The sequence below is a fragment of the Zonotrichia albicollis genome, chromosome 1 (assembly GCF_047830755.1).
Source record: "Zonotrichia albicollis isolate bZonAlb1 chromosome 1, bZonAlb1.hap1, whole genome shotgun sequence".
Taxonomy (NCBI): Eukaryota; Metazoa; Chordata; class Aves; order Passeriformes; family Passerellidae; genus Zonotrichia; species Zonotrichia albicollis.
This window is the reverse complement of record NC_133819.1, coordinates 126,183,941-126,202,295: the sequence shown is the minus strand read 5'-3', so window position 1 is coordinate 126,202,295 and position 18,355 is coordinate 126,183,941. Positions and strand designations below refer to the sequence as shown.

Sequence of the window (18,355 nt, the reverse complement as noted above, 5' to 3'; positions counted from 1 at the left end):
AATGGTAATAAATTATACATTCTGTTTGATTGGCTAGTTAACAAAAACACCTTTCTCATACACCATCTTTGAGAAGAACAGAAAGACAAAGTAGCAAAACACCACCTGCAGATTGTTTATACTAACAAGTTATTACATTCTTACAACTCCCTGAAAATTCTCACAAGCCGCTGTGCGAAACGCTTGCTGTTTCTCTCTCTGTGTCCCATGGCATCCACACACTCCTGGGCGTGCTCTGGCACAGCCCCACGCTGCTGCTCCCAGCCCTCCACGCCAGCCAGCACTGGGAGCTGCTGAGGTCCTCTCCTGGGCCACCAGGTGTGTGTCACCAAGCCATAGCTGCAGATTGACCAGGTCATCAGGCAGAGAATGGGACCTTCTCTAACCTTGGTAAACTGTGGAACTGGGATAAAACCAGAAGATGAAGCTGCACCTTAGAGGTTCAAAAGTGCACCAGGAACTTAGGGACATATTTCAAGTCCTCCTCCAGGGATTACAGCTGTGGATCACAGTCCTGTGCTGTGCTGTCACTTATATTTTTATATTTTAGAAAACAGGCAACATAAATAGGCTTTCTTTTTTTTCCTTAGTCTTTGCTTTGCTGAACACTCAAAATTATTCACCCTGAAGTATCACTGGAAAATATTTTACTCAGCTGCACCTAAAAATAAACTCACTCTCAGCTCAGAGCCACTGGGAGCCAACTGTTGTCTTCACACTAACACCAACACCAGGGGCTGCACTCCAACTTACAGCTCTCTCCTCATCTCCTGCAACCAGAGGCTAAGCTATCCAGACTTCACCCCTTAGAGACAAGCATCCAAAGTAATTTTTAAACTTTGTTTTTGCAGCTAATTGCTGTTCCCATCCATTGGCTTGTTGTGTATGTAGGTGTGTGGTTCCCTGAGGACTTGATGTGCAGAGCAAAGCCCTGTAGAATAAAAGTATTTTTCTCTGCCATGAGTCACCACGTGTGTAGCTGTCAGAGCTGCTGCTAAAAGGTGTGCTGTCAACCAGCAGACAGCTTTCAGACAGACTGTCTGATATTATACTCAGCTTACACTCTGCGTAACAGCCCTTCTGAATAACAGGAACCCCTGTGCTTTAATTTCTTACTTATAATTTATGCACTTTTTGTTAATAGTTCTTTTTATTATTGTTTCTGCTAGCATTTTGAGCAGGGGCAGGGCTATGGAAGAGGAACCATCAAATGCTATGTTTTTTTCCTTTACCCAACCTGCCAGCATTGTCTTATCTATGCCAACCCTTCAGCTACACCAACGCCTTCTGTGCTACCACCCATAACCACAAAAATACAGAAACCTAAGCTTTCATTGCTTTTGATTATCCCCTCCAGCCTGAATGGAGTGTGTGGTTTCTGGGTTCTGTAAGGGTGCTCAGCACAACACAGAAATCCCTAGAATCAAGGAGCAGAAAGGCAAAACTCCTATCTCCCATTCAGACAGTGATTATCATCTCACACCTCCAGTTCTGTCCTGAGTTTTGCAGTCAGGGTATGGCTCCCTGCAGGTGCTGACTGTGTCTGCATGCCCTGAACACAAGAGAAAGCAATGTCCATGGCAACCACCAAATCAAGGGCATCGATTGCTTTGGCAACGCTTCTGTCACCATGTCAAACACACTGAAGGACACAGAAGAATGGGTTGTTTTTGTTGAGATAGTGCCTTAGCAACTGTACTAGGAAAAGTAAAACTGTTCAGAAGTGATTTTTTACAGAAATAGCGTGAGGTAAAGTTACCTGCCATGCTTGAAACATGCTTGTATATGCCCATGAATGCACACAGATGTCACACGTGTGCTGTAAAATGAGAAGCCCCATACATTTCAGTCCCTAATTCCTCTAGTGACAATGACATGTGGCCCACTTCTGGGACCTGAAACAACATGTTCTGCCTGACACTACCTCCTGAAGTCTAGTCTTGTCTCTTGTGCATATGGCCAGCTCGTTAGTAGGTTGTCAAGCAGCATTATGTGCTGCGAGACTAAGAGAAGGATGGCTCAGCCCTCGGTGGGGAGCTCCTGCTGGAGCCTGCAGGGAGGGCTGAGCAAAGTGCAGCTCCAACCAGAACTGGGCCAGCATGTTAAACAAGCTGAAGGATGATGGAGAGGAAGAAGGAACGCTTTCCTTTTGATTCCAAAGAGTGGGGAAATGCAAAGAGGAAAATCTGACGAGGATTTTTTAAGGCACTTGGTTTGAGGCCTCCCACCTGTTTCCCATCTGAGACTACTGAGCATTCTGTAATCATTCAGTGAAACTGAGTACAAGGCAGCTGAATATCCCACCCCCTGTTCTGACAGTGAATGCTGTTGCCATACAATGTGACTTGGGGGTGTACAGACTATTTTAGATGTTGTGAGAAAGATATTTTACCAGTAGAGTGCAGAAATGTCTCTAACTGAAACCTTTTGATAAGCAAAAAGCATGCTAATCACTAGGCATTTCCAGGCATTAGCATAATTTATTCTTTCCAGCATGTCACAAAACCAAAGTGATGTAGAGAGTACCAAATCACACCTTTTAGTTATGCCTTTGTTTGTAATACTTCTCTGTAATTTTCTTTAGTTCTTTCTGAGGACAGTACAGCTGCCTGTATCCAGCCTTATGAAGAAGTACAGACATCTGATCTACTAGATCAACAGGATGGTCTTGGAAAGTCTATAAAATGTCACCAGAGCCGGGAACTACCCAGTATTCCCCCTAACAACCCCATGGAAACTATAATCTCATCTAGAAATGCAGAAAATGATCAAGGTCTTGGAATGGAAGGGCCTTATGAAGTCTTGAAGGACAGCTCCTCTCAGGAGAACATAGTTGAAGACTGCTTGTATGAAACTGTGAAGGAAATTAAAGATGTTGGAGCAGTAGTCAGCATGGAAGGGAACTCTAGCAGCAAATCAAAGACTTCACTGGCAGTTTCTGAAGGTCAGAATCCGATTCCTGAGTGCAGAATTGAGTCAGCAGAATATGCATCTGTTGACCGAAATAAGAAGAGTCGCCAAAGTGCAAATTCAGAAAGTCCTCTTGACAACATTCCAGATGTAGAGGATGAGCTTCCCCCTCCAGTACCCATGAAACTTCTTGATGAAAATGAAAATGTGCAAGAAAAAGAAGTGGAAGAAGAAGTGACAGAAGGAGCAAGTAAACCAGAAAAGGTAAATACTGCAAATATTTGTCCTCATCAAACAGCCAAATAATGATTGGGAAATATGGGTAGGAGAGGATTTTATTTTTCAGTAATAAAAAATAACAAGGAAGAAACCGCACTCAAGATGAAGCAAGACTGTAAATGGAAATATGATAATGTATAGTAGAATCCTTGCTTTAGAGGTATATGCTCATTCTATTGCTGCCTGTATTTTTGATAGTTGCAGCTATGCAGTACAAAAGGCTTTTCCCAAATATTATCCAGGAATTGCATAGGAGGCTTCTGCTTCTTTGTTTGATGGTATTATACTTGTGGAAGCTATTACAAAGGACATCCAGTATCTCTGTCACCATCTATATATTGTTCTTTTTTGTTCTCATGAAACTGCAACTTACAAAAAGGAGAGGGGGGCATCCTTGGGGGATGTCCTTACTTTAGATGTGCCTCTTTCTTTGGGCCACCTTGACTTAGCTATGCAAGTGTTAGGCACTGACGTTGTCTTTGCCTGTAGGAGAGAGGGATAGAAAGAGACAGAGACTGCAGCTCTACGCTTTTATATTTGTCAAATCCTGCATGTCACATATAAACAGAGTGTAAGGAATTTCTAAGTGCTGAAATCACAGCCAAAAGTGAAGTTTTCTCAGCACCTTATGCTTCCTCCCTAGGAACAAGTTGTGGTGAATTCCTTGAAATATAGAATTATGACATTTTCAATGGTTTCTTTTCCCATTTGTAGATTTTTACTGGAAGTCATTTTAAGGATGCATTCACATCATTGCAGACTTTTCATAAACTGTTGAGTTTGCATTTTTGAGTGTTTCAATATCTTCTTATTAATTGTGAATGAAAGGTTTAGGAGATTTTTGGTGTCCAAGTCATCAAATAATATTAGGTAGGTATTGATGAAAATTTCCAAAAAATTCTTAAGATGCAATGTGACTTTTTAATGTAAAAATTTAAGTGAAAAATCACAGCAGAGCTGTGATTTACTTGGTTTTGTTTGTTTTTACTTGGTTTTGTTTGTTCTCTTATTTGAAGAATTTCAGTAATCCAGGAAGAAGGCAGAAGAGTATCTTGTTAAATAAATAACTAACCATGTAACTTGTAAAGCACAATATAGTCTAAACGAATAAACTGAAGACTTGCAGTATAAAAATTGTTTAGCTAGACTCTTCAGTGCACATTTTTACAACAATGAGCTCATTCAGCAAGAAATTAAGATGTGACTGTCAACAATAATCCAGAAACATTCCCCCCTCCCACATTCCAGCCATAAGTAATTTCTAATTAAACTTTTAGATAAACAGCTTAGTGTAAAAGTGATATTTTTCCTGCCAGGTGTGAAAAGACTAGCAGAAAGCAATTGTACTTCCCAGGCACCAATACAAAGGAAAAGCCTTTGCTGCTCTGTAGCTCCCCAGCACACCGTGTATGCAGTGTCAGTAACTGCCAGGAGTGGGAATTGATTAAAATGGTTCAGGTTTTGAAGGATTAATCAAGAGATGACACATGCAGTCCCCTAAGTGCCAGAAAAAAAGGTGTTTGTCTAATTAAAATTTATTCAGAGCTGAAGGCACCCTGAGTTCAATCTTGGGCAGCATCAGATCATGGCTGTGCACTCTGCTGGGTACATGCATTATGCATCGGGTGTGCCTGTCCTGTCCTTGAGAGCTACAGCTGCAGCAGAGCTGGGGATGGTAATTGATGGAATATATAAATGTCATTATTGTTGGCATTGTGTGGGGAGGGGGCTGGGGGATTGTTTTTCTGTTGTGATGATGACAGCTTCTCCCTGTATTTTGCTGCTTCAAGCAAAGCAGAGCAATGCCTGGTTTTGTGATGTGGCGACCAGAACCAACATGTTCATGGAAGTGTATGTTACACTGATAACTCTTTTAGTTAGACCCCATAGGTGTTTCTGGTTTTGGTCTTGCTATGAGTCTACTCAGCTGCTTTGTTTAGCATGACATCTGTATCCCAAACTCTTCAGCCTTCTGCCCTGGCCCTGATGAAGACAGATGTTGTGTGTATGTCCTGCAAGTCTCCCTCACTACGATGAGGGCACACAGAAGGGACAGGCAGGGAGGCTCCTGTGTAACCAAGGCTTGTACCTGCCAGCTGAGAGAACAGACTGTATCCAAGCTCTCTCACTGTCTAAAAGAATGCAGCCAGGGTGATCTCCAGCCCATGCCAGTCCCTGAAGCGCTTCAGTCTGGGAGAGTACTAGGTAGACCAAGCCAGAGACCATTGCTGTATATAACAGCATGAAAACTACCAGGCATCCTTGTAAGAGCCAGGTGTGCAATAACAGATGAAAATTTACCTAAACAGGGTTTTGGCTGTGACCCAGCCAAATCCTTTGGAAAGACTTGGGAAGAAAGGCACCTTTAACAGCACAAGGCCTCTTATAGGCCTCTGTCACCTGCAAAACCTTGAATATCATTCTTCTAATAAAACAGAAAAAAGCAGAATAGATTTCTTTAGTTCTTTCTTTTATTTAAAAAAGAAGTATGAATCTCCTTTTTCACCCAGGTCTTTCCAGAGTGAGCACTCTGGGTAGAAGTGCTATCTGTGTGTCCATTTGGCTGCTGCCATGACATTTCAGCCTTGCACAGCCTGAGGATGAGCAAAGCATCTCTTACAAATGCACCAGAGGAGAATGCCCTTGTTCTTGTGCCCAAGTCAGGAGCAGCAGCTGAGCCAAAGAGAAAAATATCAAGTGCTGTTGAGGAACAAAAGGAAAGTGGAAGGCAAATAAGGACACATGTTGTGTTGCTACTGTTGAGGTTTCAGCATAGTTTAAAATGTTGCTAGGTACAAAATGTTTAGGGGCAAGTGGGATTTAAGTTTCCAAGATAACAATATCCTCCAAAACGGATGTGTCACAAGCTTCACATTTAGAAGAAAGAATGCTGTATCAGGGAACAGCACAGGATGGCAAACACCCTGGGGTATTTATCAGTACTTGAGTGGGAAAGTGTAGAAGGGGTCCTGACACCTGGTGCTTATAGACACACTGATGGCAGAAAAATCACTGGAGAATTTTACGAGCACATGCTTGTTCTAATGTGTGAGGATGAAATTAGTAGCTTACTCCCCAGCAGAAATAGATGCAGATAGGAAGGACTAAACTAAGTTGCTGTAGTGAAGCAGATTTAATGCAAGGCCAAAATATATTTGAACTTTTCCTTTTTCTTTTGTTTTTTTGGGTTTTTTTTCAGTTGGTTGGTTGGTTGGTTTTTTTAAGAGTAAACAAACCACAGGTTAAAGAGCACTGTTCTCCAGTCAGTGAGAAAGAAGTGAGGGAGCTTGTCAGTGTGAGAGAAGCTCTTTGGGTGCAGCAGGCAGAACTTCAGTGTGCTTTGGGCCAGGGTCTGTCAGAAGTGCCCAGGAATCTGAAGTTTGGTAGTTACCAGAAGTAAAAACAACAAGAAAATGGAAGGAGGAAAGAATCTATCACAATGTGCCTCTGAGAAAAAAAAAAAAAAAAAAAAAAAAAGAAAAAAGAAAACAAGTTGTGTGCCTGGAAGTAGTATTTTATTAACTGTGCTGAAAATAGCTCTAGTCCTCCGTGTTGGCTTGCACTGAAGGTGGTATGTAGTATTTTAGTTGGAGAAGTTTTGTGAAAGTCCAAAATACAGCCTTTTACAGTGCTGGAAGGCTTCCTCTGAATCACTGTGGAGCAGGAGTCCAGCAGAGCCTTCTTGGCCCAGGGAGGAGCCATCCCACAGCTGCTGTGCACCAGCAGGGCTTTGTTGTTGTAAAGATCTGAAGATGATTTTCGTAAGAGCAAAATGCTTTTCCCTTGATGTTTCATGACCTGTTTTACACAGAACACTTTAGATGCTTGAAATTAGACTTGATAGCAAACCAAGCCCTCCATCCTTCAGTGACTCTGCTGTGTGACCTGGCTCCAGCTCAGGGTGGGCTGCAGCAGGTCTGAGTGGTTGTGAGGCTGGGCTGCTGAGCACCTCTGCGCAGGAACTGCATCCCAGGGGTGGAGAGGACAGCTCTCCCATGCAGCACGACCAGGATCTACAGAATGAAGGGTAACAATCATCCAGAAGGTGTCAGCTGAGTATTGTTCTTCTGTCATCTAAAAGTGTATCTGAAAATCCTGTGAAAGGGCAACTGGTGTATCACAACAGCTGACTTCTAATTGTTCAGAAGCCTCTGCAGAGACTTCATAAGGGGTGTAAAGGCAGGGATACAGTGGTGCAGTGTTTTTTTTAACCATTACATTATTTTTACCCTTTTCAGGTCAGGATAACAGCAGATACGTTAAAATTTTTACCAGCTTCAGGGCTGTAATCTCCAGAGAAGTACTCTGAATTGTGGGGGTATTAGCTATGTATAATGGAACTCGAGAGCAAATGACCATAAAATATAATGTATTGATTAAAATGGGAGGGTTTTGTTATAGATTTCACACTGCTGATGGGTAATGAGCCTTTTATTTCCTTTCTTTCTTCCTTTTTTACAGAGGCTTAGTTCAGTGTCTTACAAGTCTCGAGAGGAAGATCCATCTCTAACAGAAGATGAGGTAGGTTTCTTGCATGAAATTCAGTAACTCACCAGAGACCAATTTTTAGGCACAAATTAGCATAAGCTCTGGGTGATTAAGCAGAATCCAAGAAAGGTGAAACTTGTGTGAAAGGAAAATGAAAGCCCAGGGTTCTCTGCACAGAGAACCATTCCTAAAATCAGAGGTATTCCAACATATGGCTGTATCAGGCCCATAGGTTAAAAATGGTGTCAGAAAACAATAGGAGGCCACAATTAGTTGATTGTTAGGGTAATTTCTTGATTTGGATGACAAAACCTTCTCCAGAAGAATAACCAGCAGCCTTTTGAAACATATGCTCCAGCTTCCCCATGCAAAGTGTTTGGGGCTCTGGGAAGTAAGCTGAAGCACAATAAAAGCACTGGAACATAAAGTGTTCTTTATGGCCAACTGTCTGTTGGTCAGATAAATGGAGGAGAGTTAAACAAAGAGAAAAGTTAAACATAAATAAGGCTGTTTGTGATCATCTCCAGTACACACATGCCATTTATAAATATGTTTTCTGGACATAAAACTAAACACAAACTTGGCAATGAGCTAGGTGAGCTAATGCCTTCTGCTGGGAGAAGCATTCCCAGCCATTAATGAATAACCTGACCTTGAAGTGGGTTAATGTAATCTGATACTGAGAAGAGTTAAAGTACAGATGAGCAGAAAAGCCATTTTTTGTTAGCTGAAATCAGTAAAAAGTAAAAAGTTTTGCCATCTTCAAGATGATTTCCCTCCAAAACAAACAAACAAACACCAACCGGCCCCAAAAACCCCAAAGCAAACCAAAACCAAAGAAACCCCAACCAACCAATCAACCAGCCAAGCCCAGCCCCACACAAACACGCACACACAAAAAATCCCAGAATTATCAGAAGTGGTCTGGTTTGTCTGCTTCAGTCTGTGTTGCCTATTGGTAATGGACATTTTTATGCTAATGGATATTTTATGCTAATAATCTTTTAACTGGATTGATGCAAACCCAGAATGGCTTTGCATGCTTGGGAAAGAGCTATGCTGCATTGTGATATTGGGTACCAGAGAAGCTGTGCAGGGAATTTCTGCCATCTGTCTTGTGCAAGGGCTAGGATCCATTTGGCCTGGGAGAGGGAATTAAGACTGATTCCTGTGCTTGGCAACAGCCCAGGTAATCCCTGAACAGAGGGACGTGTGGATGTGGGCTTCTCCTCACATTTTCGTGAAGGGCCACTTTCATGCACTTGTTGAAGTGTACCACCTCACCAGAGGAAACTTTTAGTTAGGAATGAAATGCTGGCTCCCTTTCTGCTGTTTACAGCTGAGAGGATTCAGTCTCCAGTCTAAAGTTCACATGCTCAATGCCTGAGAAGCAGCCCTTCTTTGTAGGCAAAGTGCAGTCAACAGAACAGACCTTGCATATCAGGGTTGGCACTACTTGCTATTATCTGGTCTGAGTAATTTATCTCCAGATTTTTAATGTTGTCTTCACATGTGTTGGTGCCTATTTAGTCCTGCCTACAAAAACAATTAACTATTAATTATTAATTAACTCTTCTTCTATTGCAGTGTCTCTAAAAGCAGAAAAGTAGCCACTACCATTAAAAACAGTAACAGTAATAATTTTTAAAGCCCTAAGGATCAGACAGCATCCTTCATTACAGCAGTTCAATCTGATCCTCCCTTTGATGCCTCTCTCCCTGTTGAATCTAAATTGACTCCAGGACCGTAGTAAAACTTGCAAGAGCTCCTGCTTACAAAGCCATTCCCTTTTGCCCAGTCCTAATTTTCTCACCAGGGTTTTATATTCAAGGAAGTTCTGCATTTATAAACTTATTTTATAAGGCAGTCTTTTTTTAAAGAAAATTGATCTAAAAATGCATGCCAGAAAAGGAAGGATTTGTAAGAAATAGTTGGGGGTTTTTTTCCAAGGAAAAAATCATATCCTTTTAGAATGGATATCTTTGTATCAGAAGCTCCTGTCTTTTCTTGAATAACCAGCATCCTTGTAGTGCAAGGGTACAGACTGGTGCACAAGCTCTATGCCATGCTCCATACTCAGCAGGTGTCTCCTTTTCCTAGATCTCAGCCATGTACTCATCGGTGAGTAAGCCGGGACAGGCCATCAAGGCACTGGATTCTCCTTACACCTGCATTCAAGAAATTGCATCTCAGAGGTCCCCGTCCATTTGCAGCGGCCTCTATGCAAGTGTGAAGGACTTTGAAAACGCCCTCAATTCCACCACTGTGCCTCAGCCAGCAGACAGAGCAAACGGGGAGCTGGAGCCGGACTATGAAGCTATCCAGGCAGTGAGCCAGGAGGAGGACAGGACCTTGGTGGTGCCCAACACAAACCACACTGCTCTTTCAGGAGAGAGCGACTACGAGAGCATAGGGGACTTGCAGCACCACAGGGAATTCACCAGACTTTAACCACTCCTGCAGCAGATTTCCACCCTGTTATTTCCAAAGGACAATGAAACATGGAGGGGGAAGTGCTTTTCCTGTGGAACACAAGTTGTGAAGAAGCAATGTACGTTTCAGCCAGGGTGTGATACCTGCTGGTTTTTCTGGGTGATGGATCAAGGCTCATGGGAAAGGGTACATCAGGTCAGAAAGATGACCAGGAAAATGTAAAGGTTTCTTTATTGCTATTAGCTCCAATGCAAACGTAATTTGGGAAGGAGTGCCATGCTTGTTGTCCTGATAGGATTACATACCAAAAAGACTACCTTTACACAAAACTAGCTTCTCATTTTAAGAGATTATTTTATGTAATTTTCTTCTAAGTGTTTTTCAAGCATAATTTTTCATTCAAGTTTTGGCATCTGCAATGTTGAGCAAACCACGGATAATTGTACCTCAACTCAGACTTACTCTGCGGGAAGATTCACTCACTTCTGTGTCTTTTGGGGAGCTCTGGCCACCTTCACTGCAACTAAAGTGAAACAACAGTAGTTGACAGGGGACTGACTCTAAATGTACTTGAATTAATTCTGCTGGCTTTTTCTTTTTTGTTTTTTTTTTTTTTTATGTCAAGGGCTGTAGAATGTGACTTTCAGTATTTGAGATGTGTACTGGTATTTGTAGGGGTTTTGTTTGACTATTTGTGAAATATCCCTTTAAAATGGCAACGGTCACCCTTAGCATTCTTGCACTGTTTTCCCTCAAATGGACATAAAGATGTACACACACACCCCAGACCATTGTCATGTTGCAAAAATTGTGCAATTGAATGCATTGGCATAATGTGTAATCTAACCTTAGTAGTGTTGAGGAATTTTTTTGCAGAATTTTGCCCTTTTTAAAGACTTAACTATTTTAATGTTTGTCTAATTTCTTATATAGGAAAAATTCTGTACTGTGTTCAGTGGGTAATACATTTTTTTTACAACATATTTTTCATCTTCGAAGTTTTTATAGATTAACTTACTAGGATTTGTAACAGGAGGAATCCCATTCTTTATTTGGGCTTGATTTTTGGTTGGTTTTTTTTTCTCGTATTTCAAAAGTAGATAAATGAAAATTGCTTTGGGGTTGTTTTGTTGACTTTTTCTGTCTCCTTGAGCAGGGAAATGGAACATGCCTTGCTGTTTTTAAGCTAAAATTATGGAGTCTATGTAAAAGAACACTGCCAAAGGGCAAAAAAGAGGCAAAAGAGACAGTGGGATTTAGTCAGGCATAGCCACTGGTCCTCCTTGTTCTTCTGCTAAAAGGAGCAGAGCCACTGGTCCTCCTGTTCTTCTGCTAAAAGGAGCAGGAGGGCAACCAAGACCTACTCGGGCCTCTGAAAAACAGTTTGAAACCCACTGGCTTTTCAAAAATGCTGAATTATTCTGTTACTGTGAAAAATGACGTACAGTGCTTGGATGAAATAAGCAGGTACTGGATTGGTACCTTTTTTCTTCAAGAATAATACAATAAATAGTACAATGGTACAAGAATAGTCCAAGGGTAAAGAACTAGCATTGTGTGACATGCATGTGCACATATCCCCATGTATATAAGCATACACTTGTAATTTGGACACAAGTATAAGTTATAGTCCAAGCTGGCAACATTCACATACGTAATATCTGGCATGTGCTTGAAGAGCAGTTTATTTTTAATTCAAAATAAACAGTACATAAACTGAGGTTGGCTCATTCTGTAGTAAACAAAACAGGTTTACTTTCAGCTCAATTGGTACTGGGTTTTGAAGGTTGAACCTTTCCCGGATCCTTGGTCAGTTCTCAACATGACTTGGTACTATAAAGAGCAAGCATAGATCTGGTTGCACACATTTATTAGAAATAGCTTCATAACTGAAAGAAGTGTGCTGATTTACAGGCTTTGCCTGCAAGTTTGCTCTGAGGAGCAGTGCAGTTGTGCAGTCAGCCTCTGCCCACAGGGTGGTTCAAACTTTGTGGATCCTGACCTTGTGTGACAGTGCAGCACACTCTGATCTATGACTCATCCTTGAAGGAGAAGCAGTTCAGACCACTCCACATCCATCCTGTTCTTGACCATGCTGCCATGTTTTGACAGCTGCAGCAAACCCTTTGCTTCCACTTCAGTGCTTTTTAAGGATGACTGTGGTTCTGCTTTCTGGAGGTTTTCCCTTTATAAAAGTTTTTGTTGCTGTTTCCTTGAATGTGAATTCATGAAGTTCACCTTTGAATGTTCTCTCCTTCTACTTCACACTGTTTAAGGCCAAAGATAAGATGCACCATTTTTCAAAATATTTGTCATGCTAAGTCTGAAGAATTTCTTTAGTCTTTAACTATGTGTTTGCTGTCTGTTCCTTGCTCAGGGGTACCAGTTTATATATGTAGTCCTCAGTCTGACTCCTGCAGTTTAGTGGCAGGCATACCTCAAGTCCTGGTATTCCCAAATGCATCTCAAGGTGTAGTTATCCTTCTACATGGATGACTGCTTTTGGAGACAGTAGGAACATGAGGTTTGCCAGGTTCACTAGATTCAATTTCAAGACCAATTCAAAGATGTCTTGAGATAATGTCAGTTGATAGCAAAGAATAGCACTGAATTCTTGATTGTAAAACTTCAAGGTGCAAAAGAAAAGCAAACAGCACTCTAGAAATACCACCATTGAGACCAGCAGGTCAAAGGGTGTTGGACGACTGTCCAGTCATTCTGTTGTCTTTCACAGCCAGATCAGAAATGTTGCTTTGTAGGAAGGGACATGAGTCCTTCCATCCTTTCTTTCCTCTGTTCTGACAACTGCTCCTGAGACCCCCTGGGCTTCCCTTTTACACAGTGAAAGAAAAATTTTCCTCCCCCTCTCCTCTTTCTTTGTTTTCTGTTTTTAACCTGTCTCCTACAGCCTTGCACTGGGAGCTGGTACCATGTCTGCAGTGCTGTGGCAGTGGCACATTCCTTCCTCTTTCAATTACTTTCAGACTGGTCACAACCTTTTAATGGTTCATCAGACCCCAGTGTCATGGAGAAGCAATTCACATTTTGGATTGCTGCATTTGGCACGTGTATCTGCCCTCAGCCTTGAGAGCCACACACACTGGACTTAAAAGCTGCAAAAAATAATTACCCTCCTGAACAAGGATGTATGGGGGAGTCCATAACTCCCCTGCAATCACCATTATGTAGTTTAATACTAAATTAAAATGTTTTAGAATTCAGACCAAGGTTGGTAAGTGAGTATTTACATTTGTTGACAATGAATCAATGTTCTGGTGTAGTTCTCTCTTCCCAGAAGTAATACCTGTTCCTTTATGGCTGCTGTCAATGCTTCCTTTTCATTAATATATTTGATAGAAAGATTTTTCCAGCAGTAATCCCCAAAGAGATTCATCTGACTGTAAAGAAAAGGGAGTTTCTTCTACTTGTCTCTTTACTGCTTTTTTTAATTCTTTCACCATATCCCTAAATAAAATTTCAACATCCAAAATGAAGTGTTTGTTACCTGGTGATGTTTTCTGGGAAGATTCACAGTCTATTTCTTTGCTTCCTTTTTTTGGCACAACTGTACAATAAGATCTCACAGCAAATTGCCACAGTAAGGCCAACAGAAGCTGTAATGTGTATATAACTGCACTAGTGAAAAGGTCTTTTTGATTTCTCTCTGGGAACTGGTAGAAAACAGGAAATGCAGTTGAGACATCTCTTCCACGAATCTGTGTCTTCCATGAAAGTTGTTCTTACCACATACCTAACCTGTGCTAATCCAATATGTAAACCAGTCATCCTGTTCTACCATGAGTGTAGAATAACTTTCTCAGTCACAGAGAGAAATAAATTCTTTGCAGATATGTATAGCATGGGCATGTACCTAATTACCACAGTTAGATCAGTTATAGTGCCTTTTCTACAAAGTAGCTAGTAATTCCATACTCTTTTCCATACTGTATGTGTTTAACTCAAAAGTATAAAGGGACAACCCCAATGTTTACTTGTCCCAACTTGGAAACATCTTTATAGAGACACATTTCATGTTAACTCAGTTCACTAGACCTCAGTTAGCCCTACAATAGCAATAGTCACTTACAAACCTCCACTAAAAAAAAAGCCCAGGTAATGTAGCTATGATGACCAAGCTTTGCAATAAGAATTGTCAGTCTTCTTTTGAAGAACCTAGCTTTTACAATAGTGAGCATTCAGGGAAGTGGTGTTCATGTCAACTGTGAACAATTTGTTGCTTCAGTCTTTCTATTCATATAAATTGCAGGCTTGCTTACATGTAGCAGGATCCATGGGGTGAGGGATGAGTAGGTGTGGGGATTCATATTCATGAGTAACCCAGAGCTGGCTCATCCCCATAGTTTCAGCTGGCTGATGACCAGCTGCCTTTTCTCCAAGCCCTCATCCATCGTGCCTTCAAGGAATCCATCCTGAGGGGCTGCATGCTTCTCCATGGCTCCCTGAACAGCTCCTGTCCTCTGGTTTGAACACAATCCTGTGTACGCGGTGCTCTCAGTTCAACCTCTCAATGGTGCTTCTATAAAATGCTGGATAAATGGTTTGCATGTGTAAAGCTGTGACACAGAGTGCTCTCTCTGGTTTTGTCTGCTTTCCAGATCTGCATGTTAACTGTGCTACTCTTGACTACAAAAGCTGGCAGTGCTGCCCTGTCTCTTGCTCGTCTCATGTGGCAGCCCTGCCCAGGCCAGGACACAGGTGTTTAAAAGCAGCCATTCAGGCCAGGGGACTTGGCTTGGAGCAGCCAGAGACAGGACTCTTCATCTGTGCACTGTGGGACTGGAAACATCATACCCCAGCTCAAGGACTTTATTTCTGTCTCCTGTTGTGCATATACATTTGTTTGCCACGTGACTGTAAGAAATCTGTTGCTGTATCAAACATTTTAATTTGGACCACACTCCAGTGAGGGGCTCTTGCTCTTAGGCAAATAACCAGTTATTTCAGATGAGTTTTATTTTTTGAGGTTGAAGTATGCCTGAATAAGGCTTTTACATCTCTCACAAGTAATTTGGTGTGGTAGTCTGCTGCAAAACAGAAGAGTGCAGAAAGATGCTTAGCCTGACAGATGCTCCTTTGGTGGTGTGCTGAAGGCTTTCAAGGGCAGGTCTCTTCCTGGGAGCAGGGAACATAATTACTGTTAATACAATTTCATGTCCTGGTGCTGAAGTTGATTTGTAGCATCTCTTCTGGGAGGGTGGTGGCTGAAGTCATGGCCAGAGCAGATCTCAGCCTCCAGCCTTAGAAAAGAAAATATATATATACCATATATCCCTTGCTGCTGGCAAGCAACATGTGTTCAGGATTATGTTAAAGATAAATGCTGCAAACATCACAGAACTAAAAATATAGGGTTCCCTTTCTTCAAGGAGAGACAACCCCCTTGGCTGGTCAGCATAAAATATCCCAGGCTTACAAAACTTATTAAACAAATTAATTGCCTATGTGGTGATTTTCCAGGAGTGCATTAGGATTTCACATACAGTAGGCACTGTTCTTTTCTCCTGAACAGCAGAAAAAATGACAACTTATTTGTAATACAAGGTTCAATTATCAATTATCAATCAATGTAATACAACATTAATTAATTGATAAAACTTAATTTACATATAATCCAAAGGCCAGCAAGAGTGTCTACACAATGTAGATATATTTTAGCTCTGGCACCCCAATTTCCATAGAAATGCACAGATTATCTTTACATTACAAACCCACTGGTCTGTGCCCAGTCTATAGGAAATATAAATCTTACAGTTCTGTTTGCACAAGCTGTGAAGTTTTGTTTCTGGAGACCTTCAGTTTTAAACTGGCCAGAAGGACAGTCACTACAAATATGATAGCAAAGTGCCTAAAAATATGGATGTTTCTGTAAAGGTAAAGATGCTTACTGTTATTGCACTTGACTACTGTATGTGGTGCTCTCTTGCTATACACATTCCTAAATATTGGCTTTCATTTGTGGTGTTCATTTATTGTAATAATAGCACAGTCTGGCAAGGGTTTTGTCTCTGCAAATTCATTGGCTAATTTTAACTAGCATGTGTTTGTACAGAAAATACAATTTTTTTCTTTTGCTTAGAAAGCAGGTATGTTATTTCCTATAGTTTATGATAATGCAACAATTGGCTTAGATTATTTATAAGTTATGTAAGTAATTTGACTTCAGATGCTTCATTTGAGATTTCAGAATGCCTCCTGTTCTCTCCAAGACAGTCCTTTTAATCCTGCTATATTGAGGAGGGGAGCTTAAACATTACAACTAACTCTTATTATTTTATTAAAAAAGGGGACAGTTCTGGTGTTTTCAATTCCTAATGTCTAAAAAGAGAACAGTTTTAACTCACATTTTAACTTTCAGCATAGGTGGGATTTGGACTACCCTCACATTTGTGGAACTGCTCTTCCCCACTATGTTCATCTGTCACCACCTGAGCATCTCTTTTGTCCTTAGTGAAAGATGACAGTTGTACAGAGGGCACAGAAACTGCATCACATTAACACTCCTGAATGAGACCTTTCCAATGTGCCTGTGAGATTCAGAAGCCTGGACTTCAGTCTGACGTTTTGAGGTAGTCTCATCCTGTCTGCAGGCATCTGTGGAGGTCTTCACTTTCTTTCTAGGCAAGAAATTCTGTAGCTTGCAAGCACTCACATGACAGTCAAAGACACGTATAAGATGTAAATTGTCACAATGTTTTAAGTGCATTATTAAAGAGACATCTAAGAGCACAAGAACCTGTGTTCTCACATGTCTGAGGATACTGGAATTTGCTGTTTGTAGCTGAGACTGAGAAAGGTCACATAACCAGTCTCCTCAGAACATCCTGCCAGCAGACAGAGCTTTGAAATGAGCCACTGTGCTGGCTCCTGAGTTTCTACATGTATGTACCAACTTCATGATTTCCAGCAGGGTTCATCTCATCTCATCTCATCTCATCTCATCTCATCTCATCTCATCTCATCTCATCTCATCTCATCTCATCTCACCTCATCTCTGTGGCATGACTACTTAGGAATGGCCCTTTGCTTACAGTCCCAACCCCTTTAACTCAGGGAAGGGGATGTGAGCTGCTTCTCCTCAGTCTGACCAGTCTTTCTAGATGAAAGTGTGCTAAGAGCCCACCTTCAGAACCACAAAAGAGCATTCACTGTCAGGGTAAGACAGGTACAGCCCACAGCAGCAGCTAGGAAGAAAGGTAAAGTAACAATAGCTAAATTTCATTTGCACTTCCCCCATCCCACAGACAAGCTGTTTTGAAAGATTTTTAAGGTAGAAAAGGTTACAGTGAAGGGAGGAGTTGCTGAGATTCTCACAAGAGACAGATAACAATGTTTATTCTTCTCAGTATTCCCTATACAAAGAGAGGCAGGATCAAGTCATGATGCAACTGGATTATCTTTTATCAAGCCTCCATATCAACAGAATGGAAATTAATAAATTCTAAATACATGTTTTTGTTCTATTAAAAACTCAGTATGGACAAATGTAAGTGCACTAAAGTAAGCACCATGTGTAGATCTGGACTTGCATCATATCGGGTTTTTAGCAAAAAACAAAACCCAAACGAACAGAAAACGCAACTCTAACTGGATTACTTTATTTAAATAGAATTCTTTTCATGAGCCAAGGCTGCAGGATTGGGCCCGAAGAGTTTAGAAGTTTGGTTTAGTGACAGGTACTTTTGTTTGTATTGTCAGTGAAATGTTTTTTCTTTTTTATATTAGTGAATTGATATGACTTCCATAAATAACAACAAAAAATAGCCAGTTATAGGGATAATTATGTCTAATAGCTAGTTATTAAAATTGTGCCTCAGTAAGAGTCACTTAAAATTGGGTGCTATATGACCTTCACCATAAAATTGCTTTATATATGGAATACTGCATACTAAGAACATAGTGAATGAGAATTTGTAAATACAGACACTTGTTTATTTTATCCATTGTTTTATAATGGAAAAAATACGTGTTAGGGGAATATCTCCAAGCAAAGTTCTTTTACATGGTGTTCTAGCAACAAAAAGTGTTTTCTGGACAACTATTTGAGTCTCTGATCACTGACACAGAACAGCAAAACATCCTCAGAACACTATGAGCTTGTGCAAAGACAGGCTTAGGACTGTCCTGGCTATCTTAGAGTGGATATAGGTGAATATCCTGCAAAGTTCAGCTCTGTGGCACAGAGAGCAGCTCAGTGATTCAATGACTGTGCCATGTACACAATGCA

General features: G+C 41.0%; 1 protein-coding gene across 4 annotated transcripts in view; it reads left to right on the top strand.

The window, feature by feature from the left end:
* The window catches only part of PAG1 (phosphoprotein membrane anchor with glycosphingolipid microdomains 1), a 109,250-nt gene extending 91,585 nt beyond the window's left edge, over positions 1-17,665 (top strand). For all 4 annotated transcript variants that reach the window (XM_074553096.1, XM_014264455.3, XM_026790510.2 and 1 more), the window contains exons 6-8: positions 2,585-3,174; positions 7,651-7,710; positions 9,778-17,665. In XM_074553096.1, the coding sequence (XP_074409197.1) occupies positions 2,585-3,174; positions 7,651-7,710; positions 9,778-10,128 (1,001 nt within the window). In that variant the 3' untranslated portion in view covers positions 10,129-17,665. The remainder of the gene's footprint in view (positions 1-2,584; positions 3,175-7,650; positions 7,711-9,777) is intronic.
* Positions 17,666-18,355: the final 690 nt, after the last annotated feature.